The following is a 16,982-nucleotide window of genomic DNA, read 5'->3' on the forward strand; positions in this document are numbered from 1 at the left end:
TGTCTTCAGACGGTACAATCTGTTTTCTTTCTGCTTTATTTCTGGACTCTAATCTATCGCAGCCTTTTAGTTTGAAATGTAAGGAAGTTCTTGGTGATAATACTGTTTTTAAAATTATTTTTGTAGTTTATTATTATTATGTTTTATATGCTATAAAATAGGGGGAGATAAAAAAAGCAGGATCTTTTCTTTGAATTAGTAAGTTTCAAGGAAACTAGAAAAACCCATACTCAGTAGAGACATAAATTGAGATTTTATTGTTTGAATTGCTTTTCTGAGGTAAATAAATAAACAAAAAGAGTTAGCATAAGCAATTCAGCAACAATAAAATTATAATTAAATAAGATGAAAATTCTTGTTTTGTAACCAGTAATATTTGAAAAAAAGAAAGCTGCATTTTTTTTCTAAAGGTGTCTTTAATAGAATTTGAAATTGATATTCATAGAGTAGGATTTCTTATTGCCACAATTTGCCAATAGCCAATAAGAATGCATACACCATGGTGAGATTGCTATTGCAAACTTATTCCATGGGTCCCCAGGGAAGATTCTGTAATTGCAAAGTCACTAACTTCAGCATTAATTTCAGGCTAGGTGTACCTGCATAGCATAATCATTAACACAAGTACTTTGGGAGGTGTCTAAGCCACTGATAAAAGCTATATTGGAAAGTTAGCAGCCAAGTCACACTGAAGTGTTAAGAATTTCAAAGCATTGTCTTTCTCTGCTGTGTAAGATATTTACTGTGATGAAATCCAGGAAACCACAGAGAAATATGTCTTACCTGGTCTTGACTTGTGCAGTTAATAAGGTATTATTTGGGCAATCCCATAGGTCTGTCTGTGAAACCTGCAAGTCTCTTGCTGCTAAATAACGGTAAGGATGAAAATCACGATTATGTTAGGAGTCCCACTTGCAACAGGGACTTCAACGCACAAATTGTTTTATCAGTCTCGTAATCTGAGTATTGATTTGCTTCCTCTCAGTAAAATTCATCTCTTAAGAAAGTGCAACCCAGACAGCCCAGAAACAGCTATTACAGGTATTATATATGAAGACCAAGAAACATTTCAATTTAGAGAGTTCAGCGGTGACACATTTTAATCATTTTAGGAGTGCTTTGTTTTATTCCAGAAATGGCAAATTACGGTGGGGGTGGGGGAAGGGGATGGGGCTGGGGGGTTGGGGGGGGGGGGAGGGGGGCGTGAGGTTGAGAACTGAAAGTGAAACCAGAGTAACTCTGGTTCCCTTGTGCCCACACTATCATGTTCAGAGGCTGAGACCTTCATCCCTCTATTCTCTCATGTTTCCTTTGCAAGGAAGGTTAAGAATAAGATGAAAGACACCATGGAGAGCACCTCCAACAGTTGATGGGATCTAAACTTACGGAGGGTCATTTTGAAGGTTGTTATATCACCTGCCAAACAAAGCTCTTACTTTATAGTTGCCAAGTTGTCAGCTGACTACAATTTAAATGTTTATGTTTGTTTGTTTGTTTGTTTTGTTGTTCTTCAGCTTGAAACTTGGCTTCCAGTCAGCCTAGCTGTGGCAAGAAATATTATGAAAGTTTAATGGAGAACGTCATTCACAGCACATTTGTTCAGTCTTCTTTTTAATTTCTAAATGCATGTATTCTTATCTATTTTAATGCCAGCCTCTTAGAGCAGACTTTCTTCTTTCTTATGATAGTGCTCATCCTTTGCTTATTAATTCCTTCAGAATAAAACTTTAATCAATTTAAACAGTTACTAATGCACCCAAGAAATGGCAAAGACTGGTGCCTGTAGGTGGTTTCTACTGATTACCATGCCATGTGCTCTTTTCTCTGAAATTGGAATCTGGAATATAAATACAAGTAAATTCATGATTTTGAGTAATTTTGCCCATCTGACCACATGAAGTAGTTTCCAACCTATCATCTGTATCCTTTTGGATTTATTCTTAATATATTTTAAAGCTAACATACAGGTATCAGAGCATCCACTGGGAATTCTCATGTCTTGATACAGCAAGCAAAGGTTGAAAATAGCTGTTGTCAATTGGAGAGTCCTGTCCACTTCAAGGCAGCATTATCAAGGGTGCTGCTGGTCTGACTCCCTTCTCCACACTTACTGTCTGTCCACCGTGGCTGTTCTGTTTGGGGACTGAACTTTACATGATTTGATGAGCAGAGGCTGTCCCACACAGTACAAAGTTGTCCTGGGTAAAACCCTAGTAATATTTCCACAGATTTTAGGGGGTCTGGATTTCTTATTTTGTATAGGCAAAGAATGGATTTCCATACAGTGTTAATCTCCTGATACAAAAAGGATTTAAGATCCCAGAGTGCAAGCAAGAAAGAAGTCAGCATGTGTCTTGATCCCAGGTACTTGTAAATGTTTTCTTGCGTTTTTACTCTTCTTTGTCAGTTAAAGTGCAATAGTTAGTTTATCGATTAAGTTCATTTAAAAACTGGAAAAAGTGACAGAGAAGATCTTTGGAAAATAAAAATACAGAAACAGTAACTGCTAAAATGTCTCAGAGGATAAATGTGTTATAAAACTCTCATGTTAGAGCCCCATGTACAGCAAAACATAAGAAATCACCACTTCTTAAAATCGTTTTCATTAATAATGTGTTAGTTAAAGTGCAATTTATGGACAAAGTTTTTTGAAATTAACTTTCAAAGGTAGAGTCTTCAACCTAAAATGGTTGCCTGGTATTTAACAATGATCAGCCCTCAGAAAATCTCAGTGAAGTGATTTCTGATTTTTTGTTTTTTGTTTTCAGAATAATAGTGGATATTTGTTTGAAGGTACCATCATCATTGTGTTTGTAGGCAGATCTTGAATTGAAATTCTCCACTAAAACAGGTTTGGGAGCTTTTGACCATCTAACTGGTTGGTGTGAACTATCTCCCTGAGAAGCAAGGTCATGCCAAACAGCTGCAGGTGACAAAGCTAATGCTTTGCCATGGGTCAGAGAAGTTTCTTTGCTCCTCTTTTCCAGCTCCCAGGGAGATCTGTCTGATGTTTGAGGTGAAGTTTAATAACCAAACTCCAGTATCCTGTGTTGATTTGATTATGTTCTTATTTAGTAGGAAAGGAAAGAAAATGTGGGAAGGGGAGGCTTCAGTGTACATTTCCCTGAGACAATAAAGGCAAAGCTGAGATGAAGTGTTTGCTGGAGAGATAAAAAAGGAGGAGAATAGATACCCTGGGATGAGAGAGAAGATGTGAAATTCAAAGCTACAAGTTAGAGAAATGAGAAATCAGCATCTGTGAACACTGCATTACCCCTAGAGAAAGTAATAAATTATGTTATGTTAGCTGTAAGGGTTAAATACTCAATTTTCAAATATTTCTCACAATTTACCCATGTTTACACAGAAATGTCTATGAGGAAAAACTATTGTCTAAGGTTTGGAAAGGAAGAAGAAATTGTGATGAGATTTGACATCCTGAAGGGCTTGTTCTCTGATCACAGCAGAAATGAAGCATTGCATTTTAAAATAGATTTTCAACTGAAAAATTTAATTGGACTTCGCTTTTAAAGCATTTTGAATCCTCTTTGGATATAATATAGTGAACAAACACACAAAAAAGAACTTACGATATTCTGATGTTTGCTTATCTACATGCTATCCTGAAGTATGCCAGAACATAATGTAAATTATGAATAGAACATGGGTGTTTTGCTGTTGCACTACAGGAGGTTAAGTTAGAAGATTTTAGAATTCATCATTTTGAGCCTGTCAGTAACAGGCAAAGCCAAAGGAAAGAACCTGAATGTAGGTCTGCAATTTATTTCCACACAAACTGTAGCCAGGTCTTCTCTGGGGGCATTTTGTCACTGTCTTCCTGTCTCTGCAAGAGCTTAAATAAGAGAGACAGAATAAAAGCCCAGCTGCAGTAAGTCCATTGGCACAACAGGTTTTATCCATGTTGCTAGTATATTGAATACAATAGAAGCTATAGTATTCTTTTTGGAGAATCTGCAAGTGTTATTTTTCTTGGTGCATTAACACAACCAAGCACCCAACCTATGAGTTTTTGCAGTGATCATGTAAGGAGAATCCATATTTTATCTTACTAAATAATGAAACGTGCTCAGAAAAAAAAAAAAACAAACTGTATGGACATTATTTTTCCTCCTTTTGAATCCTAGAATACTATCCTTGAGGGATTCATTTTTTATTGTTTAAAAGGGGTGATAAAGATGCTTTTGTTCCCAGGTCACTGATGTTAGAGATGGGAGAACAGAGACACAAGTGTGTAACACTTGCTAGAGTAAGTTTGCTAGAGTAATTTGAGAGATTTGAGATGACAATAAACAATGACTGTAAAAGTAAGAATTCCTGAAAATGAGAGAGAAAACATTAAATTGCACCTATTTAAACAATTACTAATTAAACCACCTATTTTTTCATCATATAATATGATTATTATTAAATTCACACATGCAAGTAAGCATGCTCCTTTAAACTGGGGGGTTACTTTTTGGTATAGGAAAGATCTCAGCTCCTGAAAAAAAATGGCCTCTGCCAAAATCCTTCATGAATCATGGTCCTACTGGGCCTCAGTTTCCTCCTTTATAAAATAAGTAAGCAGATTTTTTTCCCCCACTGAGCTGCTGTATTAATATGCATCCTTTTTGTAAATCTGGTAGAAGGATACAAAATTTAGTGTACTTAGGCTCACTGTTGTTCTGAGAATTTTCTATTTTAGACCCTATTTTTTTTTTAGATCGGAGGCAGAAGTGGGTCATTCCCTGGTGATCTTAACATGTAATTCTTTCCTTTACACAAAGACCTCTAATTTTGCTGCTTCTCTTCTCCCTTATCAGTTACGGATTTGGCCAGTGCTTGTTTATCAGTATGTATTTACTATAATATGTCACACAGTGGCTTCTGTCCACAGGCTATTACCTTGAACTGTAAAATAACTTTCAGCAGTATTTCAGTAAAAAAGGAAGGTTCTGTCACCAAAGACATAGTGATAGCACAAAACATCAGGAACTCTAACCCAATAAACCAAAACCAATTAATCAGAGCCTGCAGCTCAACCCAATTTGCTGTCTAATAGTAGTTTTGATTAGTAGGACTAGAGGCAGAAAAGACATTTTTCCTCATTGCTTAAAAACTGAAGAAAACAAAATACATGTATTTGTTTGACACAAGCCATGCGTACATTGCAGACTAGTTTTTGTTTAAGCTGGCTGTCCTTGAATCACAGAACAACTTTAATGACCATTAGCTGCTCTCTCAGTGATGAAGTAAGTGAAGTCAAGAAAATAGACTGCTATTTGCATTCCCAAACACTCAGCACAGTTTGCTGAGACTGATCAGTTTAAACAAAGAGTAAATTGAAATTCACTCCAACCTCTACCTATTTGGGGAACACAAGTTGGGAAGATGCTTCCTTTCTTATGGAAAAGTGAAACTGCCTTTTGGCACTGTCAGAAAGGTAGACTGTCTTTTATGCATAGGTGCTGGTAGTTTTCATTTGGTGTTGGGAGTATGAATCCAGAAGACATGGGTGTTGCCTGGAGATCGGAGAGTAGCACGTACATCAGCTAAGCAGTCATTACTGCTAATGTGCTGCATGAGGAAAGTGTATTAAAGTCTGTGCCTAATGCAGTGAGAAATAAAAATTGTAGTTAACACATCTTAAACTGAAATGAAACTTGGGACTTAGTAAAGAGAATAAAAGACAGGCACACACTGCATACTGAAAAGCATACTGAAAAGCTGCCTTACCTCCATCTAGTTCTTCAGCTCCAAAATGATTCCTGTAGAAGAGCATAATCTCTATCTTGTAACACTTGTAGATAGTCACTAAACAAACAAGCAGCAGCAGAATAGCACCAAGCCCACCAGCAAGCTCAACTGTATACATCAGCTCTGCAAAGAATTACAAAATACAATAACAAACACATTCCAAAACAGAGAAAGATTAGCAGTAGACCTTACTTATGTTAAACAGTAAAGTAAAATAATGAGGGCTATTTATTTATTTATTTTTAATTAGTTAAAGAACCCTTGAAAAAATAACAAGTTAATAGGAACATTTTTCCTTTAATAACATACTTTTTCCTCTGGTACAGTGTCTGGATTGCTCATTTGAAAAAATAACTGTTGCTGGTATGTGTTTGTGCATATATGTAAAAGACAGATCTGATAACCCTCTTCCTTCTCTCTCTCTGTGGATATATCACATTTTGTTTTACACACATAAACATTAACATTCCAATGAAAACAGAGGTTAATTTTTCTTTTTGGTGGATGATAATTAAAACACATTTCCTCCCTTAATCCACACAGAAATAAGAAGAAGATCTGGTTTTGGATGAGTTTTAGTCTACTGCCTACAAATAAACTGGATTTTTTTTTCTTCCTAAAACAAACAATCAAACAAACAAACAAAAAGCAAAGAAAAAATAGCTTGAGGGATGTGAAGACAAATTATCCAAGGAATCCCAGAGCCTCACATCTTGGTTACATGGAAATATATTTGACACAGTTTCCCAACAATTTGCAATTCTTTTTGTTCCCTCCTCTTTCTCCAAACAGGGTTTGCTTTATGGTTAGCCATTGCAAACCAACCCAATCTGTCCCCATTCAGACCAGGATCCCTCTTCTTTTGTGCCTTCTGCCCTCTGCCACTGGTGATTCACATGGCAGATTGAGGTCATGCTATGTAGTTCCCTTTTGAGGATGGGGACTCCAGTCAAATGTAGCCACAACTAATAACAGCAATCTCCTCAGTGGGGTCACTTATCAGTGAATAAATAATATGTCATCATGGGCCTTCAACCCCCTTGTCTTAACCATTGTACACTCAAGAAAACTCACGCAGCTATGTGGCATCCATTTTGTGGCTAGTTTTCCTTTGCTAATCAACTTGAAACTAGCAATGTTAAACAAGGACAGTGGGATTGTTGCTAGAAATGTTGTAACTTGAAATGAGTAATAAATGGCATATCCTAAGACCATCTATATTTTTTCAATATCACTCGGTTCTGAGGAATGCCAAGAAATCAAATCTTGGAAAACTAAGTTATGCAGTTTTGTTTCATAATGTCTGTGCTGGAGAAAGCTTTGTTCATGTTACTTTCACACCATACTCCTCCAGTGGACAGCTTCTGTCCAAGTGAAGCAGTGTACATGTAGCCCTGCTTTTTTGGCTTTTGTGGTTATGCAGACGTGACACTCCAGCACAATACAATTCAATTAAAAAAATAAAAGTTTATAGGAGAAAGTGACAATTCCATTTATTTTGACTGTCTACTGAGAATCACACATTTTTTTATTATTTTGAGGCAACTGTAAGATGATTTCATTGCTCTCTAGAAGGCACTAAAACTGCAATAAAGTAAAATAAAAAGGCATTTATATTCTGTGTCATTCTTTCCAAAACTGTGCTGGAAACTCCTTTGTGTTAGATATTTTCAAGACTGGCATGGTTATTTCAGACTTTCAGTTGTCTTCTGGTCCAGAGAAGGGAATGTTAATAAAAATAACCAAAAAAAATAATAATGTTTGCATACAAGTAATTCAGTATTTCACAATATGAATGGAAATGGAAATTATTCTGCACTGGTTTACTATAGCCTGTATATCATTTTGTACTACAGGTGATGCAGCTGTTTAATAGGAACTAGAAGAACAGTTTTTAATATGTTGGGTTGCTAGGTACAAAATGCTCTATGTGCCTGCTGTTGTGACTCATTAAAACTGATGGAAATACAGCTGGAAAACAAAAGTTTTTCCTAAATTAATGATTTTGAAATTAAATGGAAAAAATAACTGCAGGTAGTTAGTTACCTGTTCTCTATCATTGTGCAGGAAATCAGATTAATGCACTGCATCATTTTTGCCATCAAAGAGTCCCTCTTAGGTTCTGTTTTCCCCATAAAATTATTCAAGTCTATGCTTGTATTTTTTCTTTAAAAAAAGTCTATCTGAATATACATGAAACTGTCCTAAATCTACTAGACAAGCAGAGCAAGAAACAAAATTCTCTAAGTCACCCTGGAAAGTACCTTTTTTTTCTGATTGCCTTTTTTTCTGATGTTGCCTCACCCATCATGTTCATGTATAATCATATATATATACATGATATATATACATATACAAGGGGAAAATGATTCTTAAACAGAATTGTTTCCATAGTAAGTTATTTGTTCTTTCCTTCTAACATAGCAAGTTTGTGTTTTCCTCCATGCTGAGCTATGTATCAGTGCATACGCGCTCTCTGTCTCAGGTGAAGTTTATAAGGGTCTTGAGTCAGAGAGATACAGTAATTAGCCATCCTTACACACCACTGTGCAAAAGCCTTAGATAGTCCCCAAAGAACAGAAACTAGTGCATCTGTGTCTGTACAGTGCCGTGAAGGGCAGGACAGATTAGCCTGGGCACAGTGCCACATTAAACAGTTTGCTTTCAGGCCTCAAGCTACTGCAACTGCAGGTTACTGAAGTATGGGACAGGGATACTATCTAGCTTTGAGCTGCCTCAGGAATTTTATGAAGAGCATCAGCCTGTGTTATGCCAAACTGAAAGAGTCAGCAGCAGTCTGGTTTTCCCCTTGTGAGGTGGAGAGGAGGACTCTGACTCCTTCCTGGGAGAGGTTACTCCTGAAAGGTGTCTTGTGAGGCTGGTGATGTGTGTGACAGCAAGGATGTAGTAAAGTGTAGTAGCAAGGATAGAGTGTAAAGCAGCCTTTGCAGAAACATGATTGTTTTGTGCTGCTTTATTCTGCCTTTTACACTGCAGTTTGAACACGATTGCTACAGCAGGCATTGCACTCCCTTTGAAGTATGATCTGTTTTTCCTGCTGAAACTCAAGTTTCCTGTAGTGGCTGCACACTAAAAAGATTCAATTTCAGCACAATTCCACATCAGAGGGGAGAGACAAAAACTGTAAACCTTTTAAAACCTATTGCCCTCCTTAAGGAGCTGAGGCTGACTGTAGAAAGTAGTAGAGGAAAATTACTCGGCTAACCCTTAGGGAGACAGGCATTCAGCTAAACACAACAAATGAGCAAATGCCAAGTAGCTACATTCAAAAGCACAGCAATCATCTAGTTACAGGCAATTAACAATAGTCCTCCAGTAGCACAGGAACAGTTCTACTCCAAGGAAAAACACATTGATTACTGCTGCAGTAGTAGATTGGTTTCTGAGTAAATAGCTTCGATTTAAAACAAGATTTGTTACAAGCAGTTTGACCAATGGCTACAATTTTTTTTTCTCCCTTATCAGGAGGTTTTGGCCCAGCAACCCAATGAAAGAAAATGCTAATTAAAACAAAGTACATGTTCTTTCTAAATATTCAGTATGATGTGATGGTAATAAATGTACTCATTTTATAGTGATGCTATCTTAATCATTAGGTGTATTTGTAGGATATATCTTTGATTTTACCTGGCTTTAATTTTTGATAAACTTCCTTTCTCTGTGTAAAGCAGGTAATTCACTTATCTTAGCTGGAGTTGTAACAAGAAAGTAAATAAAAGAGTGCTTTCAAAGATTCATACCTCAAGACTTATACAACATGCTTCAGAAACCTAACATTCAATGATCTGTGATAATTTAAAATTAGTCTTATTCTATTAATTAGTCCATATACAGTTGAGCTACCTAGAAAAATAATTATGTTTCAAACATATATACACACACATATATATATAGTGATTTATAACTCTTCAAGGACATGTGATTTATAGCTGCGTATTCATTTTCTGAGGCTTTTTCAAAATCCAATTACAGTCTATCTAAGGTTTCAATTTTGCAATCACTTACGCAGATTGCATAACTTCACAGAATATAAGTAATCCTTCTGAAGTCAACAGGACTATTCACAGAGCTTCAGGTTATCCCACACATAAATCTCTGCAACTTTGTGTCTTAGCCTCATTTCCATTCTCTGGTTTTCTTGGACAATTTTACAGGCTTGTTTAGATTCAGTTCTTAGTTTGCCTTGATATATATTCATAGACTTCAATTATAAAGTGAAACATAAAGGTAATGGGTATAATTTGGAAAGGAAGCAGGTAAAGATAATGCTTACTAAAATTCTTCACTGTTATTTCCTATGATGATGCCTGAGAGAATGGAAAAAAACAGATACTGATAATCGATGCAAGACCAATGTCTCATCAGATGTAGTTTTCTTTATAAAGAGTTGTCTTACTCATAAAGGAAGGAGGAGGCCAGCTAGAAAAGGAATATTCATCTGAATCTCATTTTAGACATCATCAGTTAAAAGAAGAGAGAGATTAGATTGGGAAGACAGAAACCCATACTCATAGTTAAAAAATGGAGAAGTATGATTTTTTTTCCCTCTTTTTCTGAATACAGCATGGCTATAAAGCAATATATCTTTTTAGAGAGATATCTTTCATAGAAATATAGCATATTGAACCACATCTTTACACAGCATATGCATACACAGTATGTGTGTATATATATATCTATATTATCTATTCTCTACTTTTTGATTTTTTTTTTTCATTTGTTTCAAAGAGAAAAATAAACCTGTATTTAAGGAATAAAGATGGCTTTATGAATACTGTTGTGAATAGCCACTAATAGATATCGTTGAAATAATAACACTTCTGATACCAGTAGAAGCAGATTTGGCGTGTTCATTAGCTTGATCATGAAATCATCTCTAAGCACAAAGCTGATACTTTCTGCCAGCATAGGCCACATAAGCCTGTAAATGCCTGCAGAGTTGACTTAAGGTGGGTAAGTTTGGTTATAGTTTTTATTTATTTATTTATTTTCAATGCAGTAGCTTCGTTTTATCTGTCAGAACTATTGGGACACAGTTATCTCACTTTATTCATTAGATTGATATATACTCCGTATATGTATGTATGAGTGCCAATACAAGTTGGGGATCTTGTTGACCTATTCATTAGTACAACAGACAGCATATCCAAGCTGTAGTTCTGTTGGACATCTTAGTGTTACTAGACTTGAGAAAATAATTTGTAATAATAGAATATATATTCTTAGTGATGACAGTTTTATTCTTTCTGAGAAGTACGGAACACCTGTTCCCAGCAGAAGAATAATTACAGTCTTGAGTATGTTAGCTAAAGAGAAGACAAGATTGAAGAAAATGTAGATGCTGCAGCACTACTGCCGTTTACTAGATTTAAATACAGAACACTGCATTTTAAAGGCAGTTTATACTTCAAATTGAAAGAAAAAAAAAGTCATAATTATGCAGATTTGAATTAATCTCTAGTTAGCTTCCCCAAATAAATTTTATATGACTTAAAACCTTCCTGATTAGGAAAGATTCTATTTGCTTATTGTGCTACCGAAATCAGACATCCCACACAATTACTTCTTTTAGATTTGCTGAAAGAAATGAACGTAAGAAGCACTGGGAGGTGCCAAAATGTGGGGGAAAATGGAGTACCACGTTCCAAGGATGTAAGATCATAAAACATACTGTTTACATTTCTTCCTAAGGATAGCATTAATGAATAATTTAGCTCTGAATGGTTTATAAGAACAATTTGTGTTAATTTATTTTAAAATATTTTCTTCCTTGTCAATCAGGGTTAGAAATGTACTTACATAGACATTATATAAAAAGAACTATGATAAAAGTGGAACAAAAGCTGTTTTAAAAAGAAATCTGTTTAACAAACCAACTTGTTTGACACCTCTTTAGAGGAGAGCTGGATTTAGGCACATGCTAAGTAATCTGACTAATCTTTTCATCAAAACCTTACTGATGAAGAAAAGACTTTTATGAAGAGTTTCTATCAAACAGACAGAAACATTCTTTAGTACACAACTAATTTACTGATTTTAGATGAGATTGAGTGTACAAGGAACAGTCATTAGTGGTTAGGCTTGGGGAAAGAAGGTAGGAAGCCCTGTGTTATGCACCTTTGTTCCTCTGTCATGTACTGAATCTTTGCACTGTTCAGAATAAGACAACCTGAAGGCTTCTTTAATGGCCTATGATGGCTTCTTTAACGGTGGGGGAAAGGGGAATCAATGCACATCAAATCAAATCAAATTTCACTTTCAATTCTAAAACCTAGAGAGGAACTCAGAACAGCTTATCCTACAGTGCAGACCAAAAGCTGAATGCCTTATATGCTGGAAGATATACATGTGTGTGGTCTTAGCAAACCAAATGGATCTGTGTTTTACAAAAGTTTTGCTTCCACTGAGACTTAAGAGTTTTGCTGAAATGTTCAGTTAATTAAGAACAATTAACAGAAGTTGTAATATGAAACTCCTTGCTCTCGTATCTCACATGATGAGTGCCAATTCAGAAATTTCTAAAGCATCATGAAGCATTATGGCAAAGGGAACTATAACACCTGTGGTTTCTTCATGGAGTTTAGATGATAACTGTTGTTTCTTTTCTCTTTTAATTGTCGCTCTTGACTACTGCTCTGTGAAGTCATGTCTAGTCATTGAAAATGCTCATGAAATCAAAAACTTACATTATTCAAGTCCTGACATTATAAAACAGATTTACATTACTATGTGAATGACAGTAATTTAAGGTACGTCTCAGCAATTCTATTACCATTAATAACTGGATGAAGAATATTCAGAATTTCCTACTATTCATAATTTGGCTTCCAATATTTGGAAATATTAATACAATGCTTATGTATTCATAGGTAAAGAGTTTAAGGTATGCCTACTTAAATATTTCTCCAAGAAGCATTTCTTATGGAAAAAAAAATAACTTGCTTTAATTTCAAACATACATTCTCATGGGCAAATTAAAATAGAGTAACTCTTCCTCTAAACAATATATTTTAGTAAAACTCTTTAAAAGTTGTTTTAACCATCCCTCAGTTATATATGTTAGGGTCAAAAAACCCCATATATCCCCTATGACAGAAGAAAACAGACCCAAGATATAAGAGGCACAGGACAGAAAAGTAGACAACACTGAGAAAAAAAAAAGAAGATACTTTGAAAAAAATGCATAAAGTGTATTACCTGCTCACAGGTCTGATGGGTATCCATGAAAGCCGTAAATATGTTATTTAGTTTTTAAAATAAGAAAAACTGAAAAAAAACAACCTTTAAACTTAGGACAGCATAGAATTCGAGATTATTTTTGCATTGGTATTTTATTTGCAGACACACAGACAAGAATTTCCATAGAAATAGCCACAAAATTAAATAATAATCTGTATTACCACCTAAATGTACAATTAAATGAGACCACAAGGGATTTGATCCAGCATGAAAGTCATAGTTTAGAAGAAACAATATTGTAGAAGAACATTATTTCTTCTTAATGCTTTATATTTATATTTTTTACGTATGGGCTTGTATTCTTGAATTAAAAGCCTGTGACAAAATAGAATTGTAGTGTATGATCCACCCGTTACATCATCTGCAGTATGTAGTTTGTCATTAATAAATTTGTGTTTAGCTGCTGCCAGTACCACTCTCAATATTAATTTCTAGAAGGTTCCTCTATCTGGTTGAAGACTGACCTGTAACTGCTACAGATGATCGATGACAGCTATCATCACCAAGCAACAAAATCAGCTTCAGATTGTAACAAGTATATCTTTTTTGTTCACACAGAAGAGAAAATAACTCTATTATTGTAAAAATGATAGAAATATATTTGATCAACAGCTGGAGGAAGAGAATGAAAGTTAGATCTCCTGGGTTCTTGTTGCTCTCTACTTCTGATTATTTTTGGACAAATTTTGTAGGAATGGATCAGAGGAGGAAACAGCATTGGCACTGCTATACTTAAAATGCTCTACTGCCCTTAGGTCGGTTAAATTATTCCTATGCATAGCATCTGAGGAAAGTTAGGCATCTAGAAATGGTCAGCTGTCTGCATAAAAACAGTGATCATAGGTTTTCTCCACTGGCAGTCACAAAGTAAGAGGAACACAGGAGGAAACCAGAGCTAAACTGCCAGAGATGGAGACTGCTGCCCAGATGGGGCTCAACTGCCAAGACTGCAGTTCTCTAAAGCTGAATGCCTAATGTAGGGTAGCTTTTCTGTCACAGCTCTTGCCCTAAACTTTCTTTCATAAGGTGGGAAGCTCAGGGTTTCAATTCCAGGACCAAATAGGGGAGAAAGCAGAAGCCCCCTTGCCCTGGCTGGACATGTTGGGAATGGGCATGTGAGGGGACTGCCACCAGCTCTTGTTTTCATTTTCTGTGAGGTAAATGGCTCCCTGCTGAGACAGACTGGAGTGAAGAGTAAGAAAGATGCATGTAGGTGTTTGATGGTGATTCAGACTCTCAACTATTTGCCCTTTCAGGATGTGTAATTGTGGGCATACCCAAAAGCTCCCACTGGAAGTTCATGTTTATAGAGAATATATTGAGCAGGGCAAAGCAAGAGGCCGAAAGTTGTTTTAAAGGCTTACATTTTGTACCTGAATCCCCACTCTAGCATTTAGTCCTAAATACCTCTTTTCCCAGGAACACTTTTTGTCCAGCAACCGAGCTTTCTGCTTTTTTGTCCCTTCTGATCTGAGCGATAATGTACCACATATGAAGTTTAAGAGTGATTTATCATTTTGTTTTCAGGTAAGCAGTGAACATTCCAAATTCGCCATTTCTATTTGCTTATACCGATGAAAAAGATAGATCTCTAACTAGAAAACTGGGAAAAACTAATACCTCTGCAAATGCTTTAGTTTCAGGAAGCAAATTTACCTAATTGTTAGGTCCCAATTGTTCTGTGAGCAAATAATAAAAAATTAATAAACAGCTAACTCATTCCTATCAGAGACTAAATATGGATCTAAACAGGGAAACCTAAAATGAAATGTTGTCATGGTGATATACAGGAGACTAAGCAAGCAGTGCAAAGCTCCTCTTCCTAGGAGACCTGAGAGACAAGCTCAAATTTTTATCTGTCATGGTTAATTTATCATTTCACTGAAGCAGTTGTCAACATGCAAAGTATGTAGAAGGCTTGTAACAAGTACCTTTTGTTTTTTGAGGGCACAATGGATATTGTTTCCAAATCACAATTTCAGATTCAGTCTTAATCTTTTGTGGGAACTCTTGCTATTTTTACCTTTTACTATTTATAAGGGCAGTTAAATATTGAGATTACTTCCTCTTAAGCATGTCATCATGCATCATGAGACCACATACTGCAATATGTTTGACATACTGATTTCTCTGAAAAAGGAAGGAAGGAAAGTAAACCCTTCCAAAAATTGTATATATTCACTGATAGATTAAGAATATTATGGTCACAGAACAACAACAAAAAAAAAAGTTACATGTCATATCAGTCTTGGTGTTATTGCTTGTATGGAGGGGAAAATAAGGACTCACCATAAGCATATGACTTAATAAAAATCAGTCAGTTAATTGTTGGTTTCAAAGTAATTTAAGCCTTAAGATTCTGTATCTCTATTGCTCCATGTACTAACTTTATTATTAAAGACAACACATTGAATTACAGTGTTTGTTTTTTTAAAGTTCTCACCCTGGATTCAAATATATCTGAATTAGGGGTACATGGCTACCACCTGATAAATTGTTGCAGTTCAATTACTTAGTAAGTTAATTTTACATTTCAGAAAATTCAAGAAATATTCCAAATACCACGCTAAGTGGAACATCTATTTATTTACATCTCATAAGAAAGATTGAGAAATGTTCAGAAAAAGGGCTATGAATTAGCTCTTTTCAATTAATTGGAGGTACACAAAAATATATTTAAATAAATGAGTCACACTCTGGGTTTATGGCTCTTGGACAGATTTTGCATGTTGAAAGACTAAAATTAGGGAAGGCTTCACTGCTTTGATATAAATTGAGATGCAACAACTAGTTCAGTACCATAGGAAGAACACAGAAGAACATTTACAGACTAAAAAAAGCACAGTAATGACAGCAAAATACAGACACTGCTGCTGATAGTTCTTTGCTCCCTTAAACCAGTGGAATGCTTCATGAGTGTGGAGAGCATCAAGCCTAGGCATGTGGAGCACCCTCTGGGAGGTAAAGTGAACAAAGTGAATATCAGAACCTGTCTTTGCAAGAGTCTCTCCTTTCCATAATTATCTCCATCCCTGTGGACATCAGCCTGAAGTAATGCAATGTGAGTGGTGAGTAGAAATAGGAAGATCCTTATATATTTCTGTCTTCACTTGAAAAATGTTGGTGTTACACAAATGTTTTAGAAGGAAATTGTCCACAGTCAGACTCCCAGGAACTTCCACAGGAACTCCTTTGGGCTTGCTGGATGGACAATGAGATGAGATGAAAATTGGCTGATTGGCTCGGCCTAGAAGGTTATGATTAATACTGCAAAGTCTAATTGCAGGCCAGTAACTAGTGGCATACCCCAGTGGTCAATATTGGGTCCAGTTCTGTTTAACATCTTCATTAAGTATCTAAGTGAAGAAGGCAGGGTGTACCATCAGAAGTTTGGAGATGACATAAAACTGGGAGGAGTGGGATAGGCCAGAGGGTTGTGCTGCCAACCAGAGGGACCTGGATAGGCTGGAAAAATTTGCTGATGAGAAACTGTTGAAGTTTAACAAAGTGCAAAGTTCCTGAGGAGGAACCGTCATGGGTACCAGTTAGTGCTCGGGAACACCCAGATGGAAAACATTTTTACAGAATATAACCTGAAGATCCCTATGGATATCAAGCCGAACATGAGCCAGCAATCTGCCCTTGCTGCAAAGAAAGTTAATGTTATTCTTGACTGTACTAGGCAAAGTGTTGCCGACAGGTGGAGGGAACCTCTGGGCCCACCAGTATAAAAGATATATAAACATACTGGAGAGACTATAACAAAGGGCCAGAGAAATGAATAAGGCTTTGGTGTTCCTCTCATATGAGGAAAGGCTGAGAGGGCTGGCACTGTTCAGTTCAGAGAAGAGAAGACTCAGAGGGATCTTGTCAATGTGTATATGTTCCTGAAAAGAGGGTGAAAATAGTGTTGAGCCAGGCTCTTTTGAGTGAGTCCAGCTATTGGACAAGAGACAATGGGCACA

General features: G+C 36.1%; 1 protein-coding gene across 3 annotated transcripts in view; it reads right to left on the bottom strand.

The window, feature by feature from the left end:
* Nucleotides 1–16,982, bottom strand: part of IL1RAPL1 (interleukin 1 receptor accessory protein like 1) — a 754,490-nt gene that overhangs the window by 18,135 nt on the left and 719,373 nt on the right. For all 3 annotated transcript variants that reach the window (XM_068686962.1, XM_068686973.1, XM_068686984.1), the window contains one exon: nucleotides 5,737–5,880. In XM_068686962.1, coding sequence (XP_068543063.1) covers nucleotides 5,737–5,880 — 144 coding nt within the window. The remainder of the gene's footprint in view (nucleotides 1–5,736; nucleotides 5,881–16,982) is intronic.

This window comes from Anas acuta, chromosome 1 (genome assembly GCF_963932015.1).
Source record: "Anas acuta chromosome 1, bAnaAcu1.1, whole genome shotgun sequence".
Lineage (NCBI taxonomy): Eukaryota > Metazoa > Chordata > Aves > Anseriformes > Anatidae > Anas > Anas acuta.